Consider the following 21,002-nt stretch of genomic DNA (forward strand, 5'->3'; position numbering starts at 1 on the left):
CGCACCAGAGCTCTTACCACTCGGCTATGCATCCGACACCAGCACGATAAAAATCAGTTTTAGCACGAAACTGATGGCTCTTTTGTTTTAGTTTCAAATTCTTCGAAAATAAGTCTTTTCCTGCAAATGTCATGAGCTTTACGCTGTGATCTGGTAGCTGATCATGGCAGCCACTTTAACATGACAACTTTTGTAAGAGCCAGTAAAGCATGAACCAATCAGAAGCTGCGTTGTCTGTGACGTCATTACGTAATTGGAAGTTAGAAGTAGAAGAGAGAAAAATCACAAAATTAAAACCAGACTTGCAAAGTTTGTGATGCATTTGCAGACACAACGGGTAGAGATAAGTTGAATTTTCTATCGTGAATTTGATTAAATCCGGTCCTCTTATCAATATAGCCAATTGAAAGTAAATTATTTTTCTAAGTCTGGCCCAATATCTCCTCATCTCAACGCATCCATATGAAACTTGCATCAGTTCATTGATTTTTACCAGGGCTGCCAGATTTAAAGTTATGTTGCCATTTGCCAAAAAGTTGAACACAAGAATTGGACTTGTTAAATTTGATCATGCTTGGCTATTTATGAAAATGTCTTGTTTTAACCGTACCACCAACGACGGACAAAAACATTTCAACATTTTCATTTCTTTTAAAATTTTCAATGATTGACTGTCACACGGAAAAGCTCAAAAGTAATAAAATACTTGACATACTTTATTACCTGTCAAACCAATAATATTATAAAGACATGAATTAGCACAAGGTGAAAATTAATGAAACAAGTTTTCAGAAAACAATACCTTCAACAACAAACAATACTAATCAAGCCTTTTTCAACTAATAACACAACAGACCAGAGATCTAAACATAAAAGATTAGATAGAGCTATCCCCCATAAACTAGGGTTAAATATTTCTCGTAGCAACTGTTTCAGTTGTTTGCCACGTCATAGTGCTGTAGTATAGTAGTAACTTTTGTAGTTTACGAAAAATGTTTTTCTAAGACGACAGAATATTTCGCACAATGAAAAAAAATGCAGAGGAATAGGTTACGCAAAGAATTATCCTATAAGCCTACCACAAAACATAGCTTTCAAAAATAAAAGGCTTTTGTATACACAAATACACCCTATAATAGCCTACTATACTGTAGTAGATACACAGCACTTTTTAATAGTTTTTAAAATATTTTCTCTTCTTCGCTACCACTACATTGAAAAGAAATTATACAATACACCCTCATAATGCAAGTAACCCTAAACCATTTATGTTTATGACAGTTTTGGTTCGTCATTTATGTGACAGTGATCCGTCCTTTCTGGCTTCTGTTTGTAAAGTTATTGTTACGGGAGCACATGTAGTGATATGTTCCCTTCTTAAACTTAGCAACGAAGCCAGAAAACGAAGGGGATGCATTGTTTAACTGACTGTTCATTGCCGCCTTTCCGTCTATGGAATTTCCTCCGCACGTGGCTCTGATTTTGCAGCTGCAAAGAAAATAAAGACTTGAATATTGAGAGACAGGAAAAAAAGCATTAAATACATCGGAAAAAATAGCAATCATTAAAAAAATGTAAAAATTGGAATCAAAGATCAATGAGCTGCCATTGGAGATAATTAACGATGTTAATTTTTAATCTTTTTCGAAATACGCTTAAAGGTGATGCTCAAAAGACAAATTGTTCTCAGAGATCATTAGAACGTTTGGCTACAACAGCTTTGTTTATACTGTATGTCTGATCGAATATCAAGTGATCTTCAACCCAAAGAACTGTTACAAATTCCAACCTGTAAATGCCTACAAAATCTTATGAGCGACACGGCCATCTTGGAATGTTTTATCAACTAATAAACATTAACAAAAGTACAGTGTACTTACTGAAAGTAATTCGATGATGCTAATTGAATGGCGTGATTCAATTGCTTCTCGTCATCTGTAACACCATAAATATCTCCAATGCTGTTCCACACCACGTCCATACCTGAAAGGAAGTTTTCAAATTACAATTGTTTGACACCGACCTAACTGTTTTACACTTGCACAAGATTTTTGTTGTTGTTGTGATGGCCGTAATTTTACATTGATATCTTGCCACATCTGTTACTGTGGGACTGTGTTTTTCCACATGAGAAAAGATTGGTTTGGACTTACTTTCTATTGATTGTCGATCCTAACCTATGGTTTGATTGCTTCTGTTATAAATGAATCTTCATAACGTTAGCTCAGTGGTTAAGCACTTGACTCATTAAGCGGCGCTGGTTCGACTCTCGCAGTGTGCGTTTAAGCAGTGCCGGTCTTTGAGGTGTGCGAACCGTGCGATCGCACAGGGCCCGCAAATTAGGGGGCCCGCAATTTACTCAGAAAATGCAGTAATTTTTGTCATTTCCAATGGAAAAATTCAACAAGTGAATTCAACGAAGGAATTAGCAACAAGAAAACATAGAAAAACAGCTTATTTCGTCCATTGAACATTTCGTACCCTGAAAAGATCGAGAAAAAAAATAACTTTTAGCCGAAGTCGCTGATCGGAGTTGCCTTAAACATTTCAAAATTTCTCTTGATCTTTTCGGGGGACGAAATAGGTCAAAATTCGATTTTGTTGACAGCGGACAAACGTGTCCGGTCTTAGCAGCTATCTTGGCGGACAAATTAAGTCTCACGGTAGACACACCAGATTTAACTTCGATCGTCATTTTAGAGCATTTTAGATTTTTTAGAGCAAAGCTCTTAGAGCATGTTTATTTTACCCCAGACATACCCCAGTAAATTTATTATAAGTCAAATTTGATGTTCCCTGATCTGTTCTGATCAGAACTGACGATGCACTAGCAAGTGCGAAATATATTTTCTGTTACATCTACTGATTCCTGTTACCTTAGCAATTGGGGTTTTAGCTTAATCACTTTATGTTGATATAATTCTTAACTCTGAAAGGCCTTCATCAGACCAGACCATTGAAGAGTCAAAGCGCCATGTAGCTGCCCAATAGCCTACACAACATAACTGATTAACTTCCATCGAACAAGGTCGTGTGGCTTCTTGCGTCACAATGCTCTGGGCAGGAGTCGGAAAACTTCTGCACTAACGTTACTATTTTCTGCTGTGCAAAGTTTCACTAGGCTTTTATTCTTATCTTTATTTTTGCGTATCATGTGAGCGAAAGTGATAGAGAGCAAGTACTGCAGGTTCATCGTATTCATTCTCACTTATGGAACTTTTCTTGGGCCTTTTCTTTCTTACTGTAATACCAAAACTTAGCCTACTCGTATAATTCAATTTTGTAACCAACTTTGCCTTATCAATATTACTCGGAGATCAAAGCAAGACAGTGTGATGTAACACTTGAACTAAATTGCGCTGATTAGTGTAGAAGTAGGTAGGCTAGTTAGGCTACTCCCATCCATTCTTAGCAAAGAATTCGCCGTTATAATGCTGATTCAATGTCATCAAACGTTGAAGCAACCTAAAAGTCCAAAGCTTTTCTGCTTGAATGGAAGCTAAGGGATGCAGTATTAACATTTTCTAGATGCGCCCTAAAATGTGCTGGAAATTATATTCTCTCAACAATTGTTCGTGCTATGCAATCACGTCAGGGTTAGAAATGTTTAAGGATTCAACCTATTTCGTACCAGGGTGAGGGTACGAAATCGGGGTGCGAATTGTTCAGGGGACGAAATAGGTTGCATCCAGACTCAACACAGACATATAATAGCTTTATTTCCGAAAAATGCCAAAGAAAATAAGATCTTATCCTTTTGCTATGCTACCGAACAGCACCATTTTACAGTAATATTCATACCCAAATTTTTGTTGAACATGCTCTCAGAATACCCCAAATTCAAAGTAATTTTTCAAAATTTTCTGGGGGCCCCCCCCCCAGACCCTCCGCCGCTAGGTGTCGCCGTCGGCAAACACACCGCCAGGCTTCACCCGCCGACCGTCAAACCACCAACCTTTCCCCTTTCAAAATACCTAGCTACTCTACTGAATTGGATCATTGTCATTGGGGCCCGCAAAGCATATTCTGCACAGGGCCCGAAATACCCTAAGACCGGCACTGGTTTAAGCAACACATTTCAAGGACTGTTCTCCATTCAGCGGCGCTTAGTAGATGGAATAATTCGTCAGCAACAACATTTCAACAATCGGAAACTTCACTCTGCCAATCTCGGCAACCGGCCCTTTGTCAAGAGCCTCTACAAGTCTACAAGTATGCAAAACTACCAGGAATAACCTATCAAGGCTTTGTTAGTCCGAGAATAAAGATTCAAAACCAAACCAACCAAACCTGCTCACGTAAGGCGTCACCTTGAGATCATAAATTAAGAAACAATGTAAACACAAGATGTCGTTACAGAGCAAATAGTGCAATATTATTGTTGCAAATAAAGTTCGTTAACTGAAAAAGGAAATAGAAATGAGTAAATCATAAAAATTAAATTTTTTTAATCAAACTGTAAGAAACTTCATCGTGCAGTGATACTTGAGGTGACAAGTTGTTAATGACGACATTGAATTGATCGAATACAAAAGGTTCCTACTTGAGCACATATCACATCTTTCGAACGGAACAGGATAGTTTTGATCCGCGTCAAGAATTTGAACCATGTTGTTACGGTCGGTGCCAGCAGTGCCCTCCCCTGCGCTGCCTGTGGCTCCATCACCCCCTGGAGCACCTGGAACAAAAAAAAAGACTGTTGAAATTGTCAACTGATCAAATTTAAGAATCAAAAAGAGATAGTAGGACAACCCTAACATGCATTCTGCTTTTGATCTGAAGTTAGACCGACAATTTTGAAATAATAATTCGAAAACAAAAGCGATCAAAAGTACGGCCGGAAAAAGATAACTATCTTTGTGATAACTGGTGGTTTAAAAAAGCAAGTTTGATATTTTATGTCAACAGTCGGTTTCATCATCATCATTAAGTTCTTTCCTGTCGTCGAGGGTTGGAGGCACTGAGACGCCAAGTTTCTCTGTTGTGAGATGTTTTACTGCAGTTTTGTAATTAACCCTTTAAGGGGCAATGGTAGCCTACATATGTGTACCATAAAAGTTTTGGACTTACGCAACTAAAATAAAAAAAAAATTTAATTTTACGTTTTGATGGTATTCTGCTACATTGATTGTTCCATATAAAATTAGAATTTCGAAACTGTGGATCATTTTTCACACATTTCAAAGGTTGGTTTTTGAGCAGTTAGCGCAGTACCACGGTGACGTCTGTTCACAGCATGTTTGTGGAAACTACAAGCAGCAGTTTGCACTATTTCATTACCAAACATAAAGGATAGTTGTTGTATTGTAATATATAAACGTTTTTACCATTGTTGAAAGTATTTTAGTATTGAAAAAAATCATATAAATTTTATGGTACATAATTATGTGTACCATTGTTCCTTAGGGGAAATATCAGATAACTTTTCAAATCTTATTGAGGTGCCTCTAGGCAGTGTGTTTTCGTGTTGTTGCTGATTCGTAGCTCTTTAATATTATCAAATGTTAATAGTCTATGTACATATATGCAAACATTGTACCAGAAAAACACTCCAAAACAGAACAAACAAAATATGTATTGAGTGTAATGTCCACCTGTGCAATGTAAATGATAGAAATTGCTTCTAATTGTACCATGAGTGTGGCTAACTTTACTGAACTGCCACCATTAAACTTGGAAGTTGTTTCTGTATGAATGTGAAAATTTCTGATTTCCATCATCAAGTTATTTTGCATGGAAACAACACTTTCATAATAAAAGTGGTGAATATGGGGCTGAGTTGACCTCCTATACGTGTTGAGTGCAATGTCCACCTGTGCTTTGTAAATGGTAGAAATTGATTCTCATTGTACCATGAGTGTGGCTAACTTTACTGAACTGTCACCATTAAACTTGGAAGATGTTTCTGTATGATTGTGGTAATTTCTGATTTCCATCATCAAGTTATATTGCGTGAAAACAACATTTTCATAATAAAAGGGATAAATATGGGGCTGGGTTGACCCCCAACATACCTAATATTGAATAGTCGTGTGGGTAAAATCTTTTAAATTACAAGACTGTAAAGCGAAAGTGCTTATGAAAAGCAATAGGGCTTCTGATATGGAACAACTATAATCAAAAAAGTTATCATTTAAATTTCCCCTAAGGGACAATGGTACACATATGTAGCCTACCATACCGTTTTATAATAAACAAACAAACAAATTTAAAAAAAATTCTTAAATTCAATTTAAGTTGCCATTTTAAACTACAAAACATATTTATTTGGAAAAAAAATTTCTCAGAAATATTATATCCCTTAAAGAGTTAAGTCCTGACCACTGACCAGTCTTCAATATCATTAGTCCAAATTCTTGGTGGTCTGCCCCTATTTCGTTTGCCGCTCATTTTTCCTTCTAGTAGTTGTCTTAGAATAGAATTATTGCGAATCATGTGGCCAAAATATTTCAATTTTCTTGATTTAATTGTTTGCAGAATTTCCATGTTGGTTTTGTATTCTAGATAGTACATCTTAGTTTTTGAATTATCCTTCCATGAAATTTTAAGCATTTTTTTAGTCAAGCAGTCGATTTCAACTGAGGCAAAACATTTATGTAACTGTTTGCGTGATAACTGACAACTTATAAGCCGACAAAAAATAGAGCATAGAAAATCTAATCTTTTCTTTCATGCTTACTTAGTTTTGTTAGAAATTATTACCCCACTCATAAAATAACGGTTTGTCTGCATTAAAGCTAGATAAAAGCAAATATTTTTGTCTTTATTTTACAAACCGTTGTTATGTGTGTTCGAACCAGTCCATTGGATGTGAACGTGGTCGTTTTCCGTCAACTCCAGTTGGTTAGGAATAAAGTCATACTCCACCGCTGGATAGACTTGAACGATATTGCCGCGTTTGCCGCGAACGTTCAAATTTATCACTTTTGCATTATCCGGAATTTCTGGAAGAAATGAAAAATAACCAAAGTTTAGAAACGATGATACATGAAGATAATTTGGCTTGATCTAACATTAGTTTTCAATACACTGTTGCACTGTACTGTGTGCTGTGCAGAAGACTCTTCTATGCTATGCCGGAGTCTCTAGTTTGACTCTTGTTTTGTTCAGCAGCTCCACTGTTCACCAATTTGTTAAATAAGATAATTTCCAGAAAAATAAAGGCAAAACGACTTACTGACGTAAATAGTAAATGATCAAGACACTTAAAGGCATGCGTCGATTGCAACGTATCACCTCTTCGACGATAGCCCTTAATTAGTTTCATGATTATAAACAGTACTGCGTTCTAGAGAGAAATGCTTAAGGACTTTTTTAAGGCTATAGCTTTCAAAACTGAACAAGTTATTTTAAAGTAAAAATGATAAGAAAACGAATTGGAAACGTTGAAATCGAAAATCATTGTTAAAATTATTTTTCTTGTTTGTGTTGTGTTTCAGGACATGATGACTCTTTTAAAATCTGGGTTAAGTCTTGAAGTTAAAAATTACTTCTAGCTCCTAACGTGGCATAGCCAAGGAAATGATAAATGTATAAAATGCATAAAATGCATAAAATGCATGAAATGCATAAAATGCATGAAATGCATAAAATGCATGATATGCATAAAATGCATGAAATGCATAAAATGCATGAAATGCATAAAATGCATGAAATGCATGAAATGCATGAAATGCATAAAATGCATAAAATGCATAAAATGCATAAAATGCATAAAATGCATAAAATGCATAAAATGCATAAAAAGCACATGTATAAAATGCATCACACACTGTAGAGATAATTTATAAAAAAATATTTACCATTCGGTCTAGGTGTGAGGAAGAACACATGCGACCTGTCCTGGAATGTGCGTCCCGTCTGATCAGTGTTGATGGCCAGCTGCAAGAGCTGGTTGTCTGCGCCAATGTTTACAAGGGGGTTTTGTTCAATTGGCGACCGTTTCATTACCACGTTATTTGTTCTGGAGAAAAAAAGATAACAATTCTTGTTCAACGTAAAAGTCCACCGGGAAGCCGCACTCATCGAAAAAAATCGCTCATCAAAATCTTGTTTTACTAAAACGACACACGGGTGTTGCTGTATGATTTTTGTGAGTAATTCCATGCAATTCAAGATGGAGCATAAATGCTGCGTGAAAATTTTTTTTTGAGGGTGGAGATTTTCACAAATGATGTGAACCTGAAAACTTACTTCTCCTGGTTGTGTCTTGCATCGGTGTTGAACGGGTCGTAATCATCAGTGGAAATGTTGTACCTGGAATGGAGAAAAAATATCAGCTTAAAATTTTTTCGAAGATGTGAAATTCATTTGTAACCTATACTTTTAATATTTTAACTTCTGCAATGGAGCTATCATTATTACCGCATTACTACAGTTCTTGAACTAACAAGAAAAACCATAGAAAAAAAGTAATTACAAGCTTACAATGCAGTAAATATTACGTTATAAGCCGCAGTCAAATGAAACGAGCAAACACAAGAGGTAACCCGCAATAAAGCCAACTCGGCTCCTATTGATTAAATTTAGACAAAAGGTTGTGAAGGAAATGTTTCATTTCCCATGCTTACTCATCGCAAGCGTCTTATTTCCTATCTTGCAACCAATACCGAGTTTGCATTAATTCAGCAATTTTCAACGTAGAGCAGAAAATCGTGGTCCTTTAGTGGAAAACTTACGCCACGATATACTGATGCGTGACGCTGAAGATGACTACCTAAACCCTGAAGTAAAGTTGCCAATGTATGAAGTAGACTACATAAGTAGGAAGGACTGCGGCAAAGCTCAAATGCCGAAAAAAAAAAAGATTTGCATAACTGTTAATGAAGTAAGCAGTTAATATAAATCTGAAGCACTGGTATGACAACATCATTATGATATTAAACAAATTAGAATGTTGCAGCTTAATACAAAACTGCATCCAGAAACAGTTTCCAAAATGTAAATAATTAGTTAGAGCTTCGGTAGAGAGTTTGTCTTGTTGAACCATAGGCATACGAAGCCGAGCAACGTGATCAAGTTTAACATCTTCAAGTTTATTACATTTACATAAACATAAAACTACGCAACAAATTAAATATCGAACGTTTTCGACATCACAAGATGTCCTCTTCAGGAATAATATACATACAAATTAACTACATCTGAAAAAAATACAATGGTTAACTAAATCTATAAACAGAAAAAGACAAAAAGTGCGCAGTACTTCTGACTAGCTCAAACTCAACGATATAGGCTCCACGAGAATCAAAGGTAACTGCATCAAAAGGCGTTAAACAGATCACATGATATGGTAGAAAGGCAAGGTGCGAAAAAACTAATTTTAAAATACAGAGAACAAGAAAGACGAGCCGCCAGCATACAATTGTCTGTTCAAAAGTGGATTGTGACGTTTTATGTACAAGGCTTCCAAGATCTTAGTTTGATACTCAGACCTGCCTCTAGACATGATCTCAAACTGCTTGATAGAAACGTTATTTTGGCATTCTGTACATGAAAAAATGTGATCTTTAATTGCGCTTTTCTGTATAGAATTCAAATTCAGGTGTTCCCCAGCTCTAGTCGATAAATGTCTTGTTGACATACCGATGTATGTCAGGCTTGCATCACGCAAACAACTGAATTTATAAACGACATTAGAACATAGAGCAAAGGGCGTAGGCGACTTCAGCTGAAAATATCTGCCTACTTTGAACGTTCTATATACAGGGTAAATGTCACAATCAAATTTCTTTTTGACAATTTTAGCTAGATTTTTTGAAAATCTTACCGAATCTTTTCCCAAGAATGGTATATCAAAAAAGTTGCTAAAATCGTCTTCTTCGGGTTTATCTTTCGGTTTCGTATTCAAAAAAGTTTTTAATATTTTATCAAAAAAGTATGACGGGTATCCATTTAAATGTAGCATATTTTTCAACTTGTTAGTTTCATTGTGGAACAACAAGTCCGTCGAGCAAACCAAACGGCACGAGATAAAAGACATAAGATTAATCCAGATTTGCACTTATTTGGGCAAAAAGCATTGTAATTTAAAAGTAGGCCAGTGTTGGTGGGTTTTCTCCAGATTTGTGTGTCAAACGAGTCATGATTTATTTTTACCTCAACGTCTAAAAAGGCAATAGTGTCATCAGATTTTTCAACAGTAAATTTGATGTTTTGATGTTGAGCATTTAAAAGGTTTAAAAACTGCGAACAAGACTGATCGTTGTCAAAAATTGCAAAAATATCGTCAACATAACGTACATACATTTTAGGGTAAAAATCACGGAACACTTCACACACTTTCGTTTCTAAGTGCGCTAAAAAGAAGTTGGCCAAAGTTGGACCAAGTGGAGAACCCATGGTGACGCCATCAATCTGCTTAAACAAGCGATTATTAAACATAAACATACCTTCAGTGGCCAGATTTAACAATTTTATGAAATCCTTTTTCTCAATGAGTGGTCGATGCGGTTGGTTGTCATTAAAAATGTGATCAGCAATAATATTGATGGTTTCTCGAAGCGGCACGTTAGTAAATAGCGATGTCACATCGAAACTCACCATAACACTATTCGGAGGACATTTAAAATCCTTCAGTTTTTCCATAAATTGTTTCGTCGAATTTAGCATGTAAGTGTTGGGAATGTACGGCTTTATGATATTGTCCAGAAATTTTGCCAGTTGATATTCCGGAGTGCCAATCATGGAAACGACCGGTCTCGCGGGATTGCCTGGCTTATGCACTTTGATCAAACCGTATAATTTTCCAGGGCAACTTCCAGTCAACTTCCAGTCGATATTTTTGCAATTTTTGACAACGATCAGTCTTGTTCGCAGTTTTTAAACCTTTTAAATGCTCAACATCAAAACATCAAATTTACTGTTGAAAAATCTGATGACACTATTGCCTTTTTAGACGTTGAGGTAAAAATAAATCATGACTCGTTTGACACACAAATCTGGAGAAAACCCACCAACACTGGCCTACTTTTAAATTACAATGCTTTTTGCCCAAATAAGTGCAAATCTGGATTAATCTTATGTCTTTTATCTCGTGCCGTTTGGTTTGCTCGACGGACTTGTTGTTCCACAATGAAACTAACAAGTTGAAAAATATGCTACATTTAAATGGATACCCGTCATACTTTTTTGATAAAATATTAAAAACTTTTTTGAATACGAAACCGAAAGATAAACCCGAAGAAGACGATTTTAGCAACTTTTTTGATATACCATTCTTGGGAAAAGATTCGGTAAGATTTTCAAAAAATCTAGCTAAAATTGTCAAAAAGAAATTTGATTGTGACATTTACCCTGTATATAGAACGTTCAAAGTAGGCAGATATTTTCAGCTGAAGTCGCCTACGCCCTTTGCTCTATGTTCTAATGTCGTTTATAAATTCAGTTGTTTGCGTGATGCAAGCCTGACATACATCGGTATGTCAACAAGACATTTATCGACTAGAGCTGGGGAACACCTGAATTTGAATTCTATACAGAAAAGCGCAATTAAAGATCACATTTTTTCATGTACAGAATGCCAAAATAACGTTTCTATCAAGCAGTTTGAGATCATGTCCAGAGGCAGGTCTGAGTATCAAACTAAGATCTTGGAAGCCTTGTACATAAAACGTCACAATCCACTTTTGAACAGACAATTGTATGCTGGCGACTCGTCTTTCTTGTTCTCTGTATTTTAAAATTAGTTTTTTCGCACCTTGCCTTTCTACCATATCATGTGATCTGTTTAACACCTTTTGATGCAGTTACCTTTGATTCTCGTGGACCCTATATCGTTGAGTTTGAGCTAGTCAGAAGTACTGTGCAGTTTTTGTCTTTTTCTGTTTATGGATTTAGTTAACCATTGTATTTTTTTCAGATGTAGTTAATTTGTATGTATATTATTCCTGAAGAGGACATCTTGTGATGTCGAAAACGTTCGATACTTAATTTATTGCGTAGTTTTATGTTTATGTAAATGTAATAAATAATTAGTTATTGAAAAAAAAGTTAAAAATCAGAAATACCTCATTCGGAAAACACATCTTTTCTTGTTCTTGCTTGGAAAATAAGGCAAAGTCCATTTGTAATTAAGTGGTGCCAGATTTCGACCGTTGCCCAAGTGATTGACTCTAGACCACTCTGCCGCCTAATAAACAGTTTTTAATTTTTTAGAACTTTAATAGCTGACAAGTGATAACCGAAATGTCCTATTTCTTTGTGTATCAAAAAATAAAGCAGTCTTTGACGAAAAGAAGTCACCATTTTATCTGTGTTCATTGTGACAACATTTGAAAACAGCGAAAGATTTGGAAGTCATTGAGTTAGCTATTTTCATCACTTATCTCTCAAGACCCGGTTGTGTGCTCTTGAGTGGGATCGAACCGACGACATTTTTAACATCGTTCGAACGCCCTCACCATTCAGCCATGCAGATGAAATAGTCTCTAGAATTTTAGCCCAGCTAAAAATGAAAGCAACCTCAAAAAAGTCCTTAAAAAAGGGTTTTATTGATCTGCAATAATAATATCGGTATCTATCATTGTTTAAGTGCAATTAACGCGTAACGGTCCAAGACAGAACGAGTCACAACTCTATGGTTACCTTGCAATCCAAAGGAGGTGGCAAAACAAAGCAAGTGTCCACAATATCTTGGTGGTCGACAATCTTCTTGGTGTCGTATGGCTTCCCCCACATGTACCGCACTTTACTTCCATCACTGTTTTGCGCGAGGCACTGAAAACAATTTGCATCAGCAAGACTACGCTGGTTTGGTTGGTTTTGAATCTTTATCCTCGGACTGATAAAAACATTTGATAGATTATTTCTGACAGTTTTGCATACTTGTAAAGGCGTTGAACCATTGACGCAGGCCCGGTTACTTAGATTGACAGAGTGAAGTTTCTAATAATTGTTGGTGTTCTTGCAGGGAAGTTAATTCATCCACTAAGTGCCACTGAGTGGAGAGCAGTCCTAAAATACGTTGCTCTAGTGCGCACCCCGAGAGTCGAACCAACGCCGTTTGATTTTGAGTCGGACGCTTAAACCACTGAGCTAACGGGGCTGCTAAAAGCTGGAAACAAACCTGCTAACAATTCATTTTTTTACATTGATTCAATGTGTGCAGATTGTAGACGTTGAATCAATCAAAAAACGCTAATTTGTAGGCTGGAGTTTTCAACCAGAAAACAGAACAACAACCAGAAATAGTATCAATCAGAAAACACACGTTAAACAAATTAATTTAAAAGTTTGTAGCTTATCTTAATTTTAAAAAAACAGGCATTTACAAATGACCTGTTATCTGTCACTTTAAGAAAGAAACGAGTTTAAACCATAATTAATTGTGGCGAAACAAATGGAAAATCTATCATACACAAGAGAGTTCTAGGCACGACGCTACAAAAACAAGGGGAATTTCATCAAAAAAATTGTTTGAGTATCTTTAGAAACAATCTGGTCAGAAACAGCACCTATATTCATTATTACACACTTCGCAGAACTAACCAATTCGACTTCAACTAAAAACATGCACTTTACCAAGCACTGTATATTAAGTGTATAATCCACCTAGTAAAATCTTGTTTTTATTTTTTTTCAATCAATATAATAAAAAACGAAATCGTTAATACTGTAGATTAATTTGGGTCTCGTACCAATGACATGTCTGGTCCCTCACAAGTAGCCAATGAAAAGCATTTCTTAAAAACCTCAAAAAGAAAAATACCAGTACAATTCTGGAGGAATCAATTAAGTTTTCCCAAAAAGCAGGAGATTTGTTTTAAATACTTGATGCAAATCCACTATATAAAATTAAATATGCGATATTTTCTTTATCTTCCGGGCCTCTTGCAAAGGTGCCGGTCTCCTAAAACCATCACGAGCCCTGGCCCAAAAGTATCTCAAGACATATTTGACTACGCTACTGTTCAAAGACGGATTTTAATAAATAGAGAGATAAGCTGGCAGGTAGACAACGTCACCAGCATATATCACAGACAGCAAATCAATGTGAAAACGATTAGTTTGTTGTCTGGGAACACGAAAGTACACGAAAGACCCATAGTACACAAAGAACCCGTTCAATCGATAAAGATTTTAAAGCTAAGTGGTTATTGACAATCTAATTCTCTTAGAAAATACTTTGAAACAATCCCACACTTACAGCTTGTTGGGTCGTGTGCTGAGGCGCTAACTCAAGGTAGTTATAATATTCCACCCACTCTGCTCCTTCCTTAGCTGCGCAATCTGTGGGGTTGTTGACCTCTGACCAATGTTTTCTTTGATTCTGCTGGTTTTCTACAAAATGCTCGACACACTCTCCATACACGCGATGGTTGAAGCTGTTTTCCCTGTAGTAGCTAAAAAGAAGTTTCCGATGTCAAATGCAAACTCAAGATCGAGGGCAAAATGAAATGAATATAGCTTCAAATCTGCTACAAACTCCTCTAAAGATTTTCTTTTGATTTCTTTTGAAAGGTAAACTTTGGTTAAAAAAGTTATCAAAAGTGAATTATGTGTTTGAACCTAATACAAAAAATATTTATTTATATAAAAGCGTAATTTTTAGGACACGTCACTTTTTGCAAAGCTTCCAAAAATGTCCGAAAAGGCTTAGAGCCTTAGCCTGTCTAAACTAGTTTTGTTTCTGCGTTAGAAAATTGCTTCTTATGAACTTGGAATGGTGAAACAGTAATGTTAATATAAATATTGCAAGGAAGCTGCATAAGGCTATGGATGACATTGTAGTCTGCAATTAATCTTTGATCGGGTTATTTCTTGCAAATTCCTCATGTCGTTACTTCCACAGTATATTAGAAATATTAAAATGCAAAAATGAAAACAGTTTATTCGTGTTTTGCACCAAGTTGCAGGCTATAATTTCACTGAATTGAAATAAACCGAAAAATTGTTTGAAGTCTGATTGATTAATAGGAACAGATGAGAATTCAATAGAATGTCTTGATTCAGAACTAACAACGCAGGTTACAGAAATGAAAGTTGACATCAGAAAAACGTTAATTACCGTCTACTTACTCGCAACTAGAAGCATTATGAGCCAAGACAGCGATATCTACCCAAGGTGTTGGGTGAAAATAAGGGTAGTAATCCCTTTCTTCAGGGCACTCATAACCTCTTCTGTTATTGTTCGGATTTTGACGGGTGAAAATGGCGGACGAAACCTGTTGTGCGTTGTTAGCGAGGTTCTGGTCGGCAACAAACAAGCCTGAAACGAGGTAGTTTTTTATTTCAATCAACCTGTAATTATTCAAAGTGATCACTTATCCTTGGAGCGAAATAATTGGAATGCTTTATCAGTCGGAATAAAAAGTGCAAAGTAGAAAAACTAAAAGTAAACTCATGTCAATTAAATTCACTTTAGTTTTTATTGTTGTATTTTTATCAAAAATACAAAAATATATAAAATAATATAATAATCATAACAAAACACAATAAACACGAATATTTTGCTTAACAAGATTGGCGGAGAAAGACCAAAAGGTTACCAAAGTCAACTGCCACTCAAGTCAGCTGTCAGCAAACATTTGTGGAAACTAAACTGTTATATCATTAGTGCTACAGAACCAACTTTCAATCAACTAATTCGTATCAAGCCAACAAGTTTGGGGTCAGTATTTTTTACTCAAACTGATCACATAAACTTAACCTACCCCTTTTCAGGATGAATTTTTTTTAAATAGTCTTCGTGCAATAATATCTCAATAAATTAACAATCACTTGTCCAAGACAAATTTGTCATGAAAAATATGCGGTGTTTCTTAAACTGTGGAGTATAAAATGCCAGTAAACTTGCCAAGCAAATGCATGCAAACAAAATTGTTTTGTCGCTGTTATACACTATTGGCAAACTAAACTCCATGCACAAATGAAAGCTTCCGAATGAGTTTAGTATCCTGCAAACTAGGCATGACTGACCATACCATTCTTAAGTTCCCCTTTTATAAGACATCAGACGGGATACGTGGCATCGGATTACTGGATGGACCTGGTCTATGTTTCCACTACCAACTATGAGTGATAGAACATTACATGACTAAAGGAGCGATTGTTTGCAAAAATTGAGTTTGTTTATTCTGTTTTACAGATAAAATAAAAATAAAAACACAAAATCAACTTTAAATGGCTGATCAATGCATTCGCATTTGTGTGGATCTGACATAGCCTAAATAAAAACAGCTTTTTTAGCTTGAAGATCATACTTCCAAAACCAAGGAATGTACTGAAATAACCTCACTAAAAATATTTTTTGCTGCGTAGAAGGCTAACCACCATGGGCTTCCAAAATTGTAAACTTAAACCAGTTTTCTAAATATTTAAGTTCAATGAAGATATCTTACATCAACATGGCTTCCATCAAACCCACCTTTGTTTCTCCCTCTTCTGTAGCAGGAATCATACCATTCCCACGATTCGTGTAAGCCTCTATCTGCCCGTACATCGCTATTTTTCCTACTTTCTTCAGTAGCCTTCGTGATGGCCCTGTTCCGAGGAGTCCTATACGTTTGTGTAGTGGTTTGTTGTCCGTTTCTCAACGTTATGCTATCGTCAGCTGAAACCAAGAAAAGTTTACTGTATACCCAGACAGCAAAATCCGCCAATCTAAGTTGAATCAATGTCGAAATGACGGACTTTGCTGTCTGAGTGGTTAAGCTGCTACACAATGTTACAAAACGCAGTTTAACGTAAATTGACTTTTAAATTCTTCTAATTCTATTCAATTCATATCGACTTTGAGGTACCAAAAGTTGTAATATGTGGCTATCCCTAGTCTTTGAGAATGATGGATTCGCATAAACGCTACTGCTACTGAAAGTTGTAGTTAGAGGTGAAACTAACATATAGGGCATGGGAGGATGAAACAAAAACATATTTGTAGAATATCCTGTGAGATAACTTATTGTCAAGTAGTAAAGTTGTCAAGTTAGGCAACTTATTGTCATCTTATTGTCATGGCCTCTTTTTATGTGTACTTTCCTTCCTTGTTATGAACGCTAAGTGCATTTTTCGGCAAATATCGAGCAACCACTTTGACACCAGCGTGAGAGTTTGTAGTGCAGTGTTATAAATTCTCGGAATCAAATCATTTTTCCACTCAATCTATGAAAACTTTAATTGCACACAGTGGCACAGGCCGTTTCGGCCTTCTGGCCTCATCAGTGCAGTAGCCTACGTACAATGGGAATGGCCACGAGGGTATATACTGTACTATATTCCGCGTGGCGATTGTAAAAACTTTAAAATAGATGTAAAATCAAACTTTTAATGACCGAACTTACGGCTTGGATTGGTTATGTCGTCTTGGCACATAAATTGGAGCACTAAGTTGCAGTTAAGCTTGTGTGGGGAGGTGTCTTCATCTCCGCCACAACCGTGCTGATTGGTCCATTCCACCAGTAGCTCGCTATCTCCAACCGAACCACTTTGAAAGTAACTCTAAAATGTAGTTAGCCATTTGTGTGGTATTTGTGCTATCTAACAAAGTCACCAGTGCCATGGTTGCTCTTAGTATGTTGGTGAACTCCACGTGAAAGAGAATGGTGATTTTGGTGTTTTTATTACGTTAATGCACCAAGCATCTTGAATACATTAAAGTCTTTGCAACCTAACGACATTTATTATATTTTCAACTAAAGCCTAATATAGGTCGATTAACCTCAACCATGGCTAGCCTCAACATATTAAAATCTTTGCAACTAACTGATTTCCATTTCCATATAAGGTTTAGTATTACATTACTCGTACTCTTGACAAAGTGAGTAACGGCCAGTCACCTCGAAAGAGATTGGAGCCTCATCGAGTATTTTTATCCGTAGTCTACAATGAACATTAGCTTGCCTACTGCTGAGTTATTAAACTAAAACTTACACAACAAGCCCAAATTCGCAAAATATCTCGTAGTTACGCTGAAGGAAACATTCAACTACTTTACAGCAACGTGTATCTCATCAGCAAATCAGCCTTTTTATGTCGATCCAACATCTGCGAACTTTGAATCAATATAACTAGTACTCCGCAGGCCAACACCAGAGTAATTGAGTTTGATGAGCTATGGAGCCGGTTAAAAGAACACTTTCACATCAGATCATTAACAGATGATTGTATTTACCATCCGATACTGGTCCCCTTCGTTTCGTGCTCGTGAAGTGGTCGAGTCCCCCACATTGTACCCTCCCCTTGCATTGTTCTGTAAAGAAACAAGCAAGAAAGTTAATAATCGCATTTTATTCTTTTTTTGTCTGTGAAATGCCAGTAGCATTTGCAATGACAACGACTTTACCCGCAGATAAAAATTTAGAAGAATAATAATAACAATGTTAAGCAGTAGCGTAGCCAGGAATTTTGAAAGGGTGGGGTTTTGACGACCCAACGGCGGGGGGTCTGGGGGTCTCCCCCAAAAAATTTTGAAAAATTACTTTGAATTTGGTGCATTCTGAGAGCATTTTCAACAAGAATGTGAGTATGAATATTCTTGTAAAATGGTGCTGTCCGGTGGCATAGCAAAAGGATAAGATCATGTTTTCTTCGGCATTTTTCGGAAATAAAGCTAAGTCTCTATGTTTTCTTGTTGCTAATTCCTGGCTGAGATGTTTGGTAATGGCAAAACTCGCTCTTTTAATGCAGTTTCGTTTAAAATTAGGCAATTTTGTTGAAACTGAAAGCATCATTCTCAAGCATAAAGAGACTGAAAGCATCATTCTCAATATCGTGACGTCACACGCGTGCCAAAGGGGGGGTTGTAACCCCCAACCCCCCCTCTCCTTGGCTACGCCACTGATGTTAAGATATTCGGTCACAATGACGCCATCGCAATTTTTTGCACATTTTGCACGCCTGCAACTAAACTTGATTAAAAATTGAATGAGGCTGCTCACCAGGCATTACCTCGCGAAATAACCTCTTGAGAAGCCTAGCAGGAACAGGATGGGGAGCCCGAGCATCAACCTTGCGTACAAGTGCACTAGCCTTGGTCTACAGCTCAGCCGAATATGCCTCAGCTGTGTGGAACCGCAGCAGACACACAAAAAAGATGGATGTATGCATTAACGACACCTTGCGCATCATCACTGGCTGTCTCCGCCCCACACCTACTGCTTATCTGCCAACTTTGGCTGGCATTGCTCCTGCTCATGTCCGTAGGGAAGAAGCCTCTTACAAACTGGCTCTACATGCGAGACTCGATCCTCAACACCTTCTCCACAGTCACTCCCAAACAAATGGACCAGTCAGACCTCAACGCCTATCATCAAGGCGCCCATTCCATCGATACGCTATACAACTTGTGGATAAGAACTTCAGCTGCATGGAAACATGGGCCCAAGAATGGAACGAGCTGCCACATATCCCTCCCCAGTTTTCAGTTATGCCAGCACTCTCCATCCCTCCTGGAGCAGACCTCTCAAGAAAGGCATGGGTCACATTGAACAGGATCAGATGTGACGTTGGTTGTACTGGAGCTAATCTGTTTAGGTGGGGGTTGCATAATTCGCCGATATGTGTCTGCGGAGCGGTAGAACAAACAATGCAACACATACTCCACGAATGTTCCATCTTACGACCCCCAAGTGGAATCACTGGTATTCGACAACTGGACCCAACTACCGTATCTTGGCTGCACGAGGAGGCATTGCCAATCTAAGCTGCTACAAGTCAAACGAGAGAAGAAGAAGACCAGGCATTTAGTTAAGCAACATGATATGCGTTCTTTTGGTGCAAACTAAGCGGAACTATCACAAGATGTATGATGTAATAATCTGGTTTTATTCATACGCTTTGTCAATTGGAGACGACTGACTTCCTTCCCGCTCTGCCGTTATTTAAGTCTCTTGTTGTTTGATAACATTTAAATTATTTTTCTAGTTTCAAAACTTGCGTGCGATAATTTTTATTTGGAAGTTGAATTCCATTTTGCATGTTTAGTTGATTTACAGCAACATGATCCTGCGTTTTGCTATGCTAGACAGGTAGCCACTACCTGACTTAGCAGCCTGAAGAAGTCAGTCGTGTCTGATTGACGAAACGTCGGAATAAAAACAGATTATCACGTCATATATATTGTGATAGATAGTTCAACTTAGTTTGCACCAGAAGAACGTATATCGTGTTCCTTGAACTTGATACCAACGATGTTTTGTACAGTATTCCTTCACTGTGTAGTGTGTAATTATGATTTACAGTATTATTTTTACACTTTTTTTGACAATATAGATATAATTTATTGCGACCTTAGAGCAGCTGCGTTGCTTTGATAAAATAATATTCAGCAGAATAACCTACTGCATAACTCAGACAGCAAATCAATCATTTTTGCATTGATTCAACATCTACAGACATAGAATCAATTTAAAAGATGGTTCATTAGCTGTCTGGGAAACTTTCATGCATCTACGTTGTCCGAGTACTTTTTGTAGTTTTTTATTGTAAAGCATATTCAACTTAGCCTACCCAATGCTGACATACAGGTTGTGTAATCATCAAGACTTACTTGGGAATCGAACATGCGATTATTGTTGGCTCGAGTTGCTGACCTTTCATTCAGCCTGTTGTTGCTTCCCCTGGGATTGTGCAAGTACACGTCGGCTGACACGGCAGCAACGACAGCGCAAACTGTCACAAAACGCACGAAAACGTTCATGTCTGACTTCATGTAATTTTATTGTGTTGATGTAAATCAACTTAATGTAATGTACAGCTAGGTAAAAATAGAGTAATAGATAATAATTTAATGCAATTCCCTTTAGCCACTAATATTTTGTATGACACAAATTAATATCTATTTCAAAATTTTTAACTGCAAGTAAATTTTGAAAATAGTTAGTGCTTAATTCCTGGAATGTCATCATAATACGTTTAACGTTATTTCAACGTTTCCAAACGTGTTCTTATGATAAAGCGTTTCAAGTAGAATGAATTAAGGCAAGACTCGAGAAACCTGACCTATCTCACTTGCTACAGCCAGCAAACCATTGCTATTTTCATTGACGCAACGTCTGGAGACGTTG

At 36.9% G+C, this 21,002-nt stretch overlaps 1 protein-coding gene across 1 annotated transcript; it reads right to left on the reverse strand.

Annotated features, from left to right (window-relative positions):
- Window positions 1-342: 342 nt before the first annotated feature.
- Window positions 343-20,687, reverse strand: LOC145779239 (protein DD3-3-like). Its single transcript, XM_082590780.1, has 14 exons — window positions 20,486-20,687; window positions 18,110-18,187; window positions 17,280-17,436; window positions 16,367-16,552; window positions 15,019-15,208; window positions 14,147-14,342; window positions 12,586-12,717; window positions 12,009-12,130; window positions 8,194-8,256; window positions 7,803-7,963; window positions 6,777-6,944; window positions 4,544-4,678; window positions 1,881-1,983; window positions 343-1,488 (listed from the first exon to the last, which is right to left on the reverse strand). Exons 1-14 carry the CDS (start codon window positions 20,645-20,647, stop codon window positions 1,296-1,298), a joined length of 2,046 nt encoding a protein of 681 aa, XP_082446906.1. The 5' UTR covers window positions 20,648-20,687; the 3' UTR covers window positions 343-1,295.
- Window positions 20,688-21,002: the final 315 nt, after the last annotated feature.

Source organism: Aplidium turbinatum, chromosome 11, assembly GCF_918807975.1.
Source record: "Aplidium turbinatum chromosome 11, kaAplTurb1.1, whole genome shotgun sequence".
Classification (NCBI taxonomy): domain Eukaryota; kingdom Metazoa; phylum Chordata; class Ascidiacea; order Aplousobranchia; family Polyclinidae; genus Aplidium; species Aplidium turbinatum.

Bases quoted from the DNA above. Each gene is read 5' to 3' on its own strand.
- LOC145779239 (XM_082590780.1), bottom strand. From the start codon at position 20,647: ATGAAGTCAGACATGAACGTTTTCGTGCGTTTTGTGACAGTTTGCGCT. The intron at 17,437-18,109 runs GTAAATACAATC...ACTACATTTTAG, and splicing joins AAGGGGACCAGTATCGGATG to AGTTACTTTCAAAGTGGTTC. The intron at 6,945-7,802 runs GTAAATATTTTT...CATTTCTTCCAG, and splicing joins CCTCACACCTAGACCGAATG to AAATTCCGGATAATGCAAAA.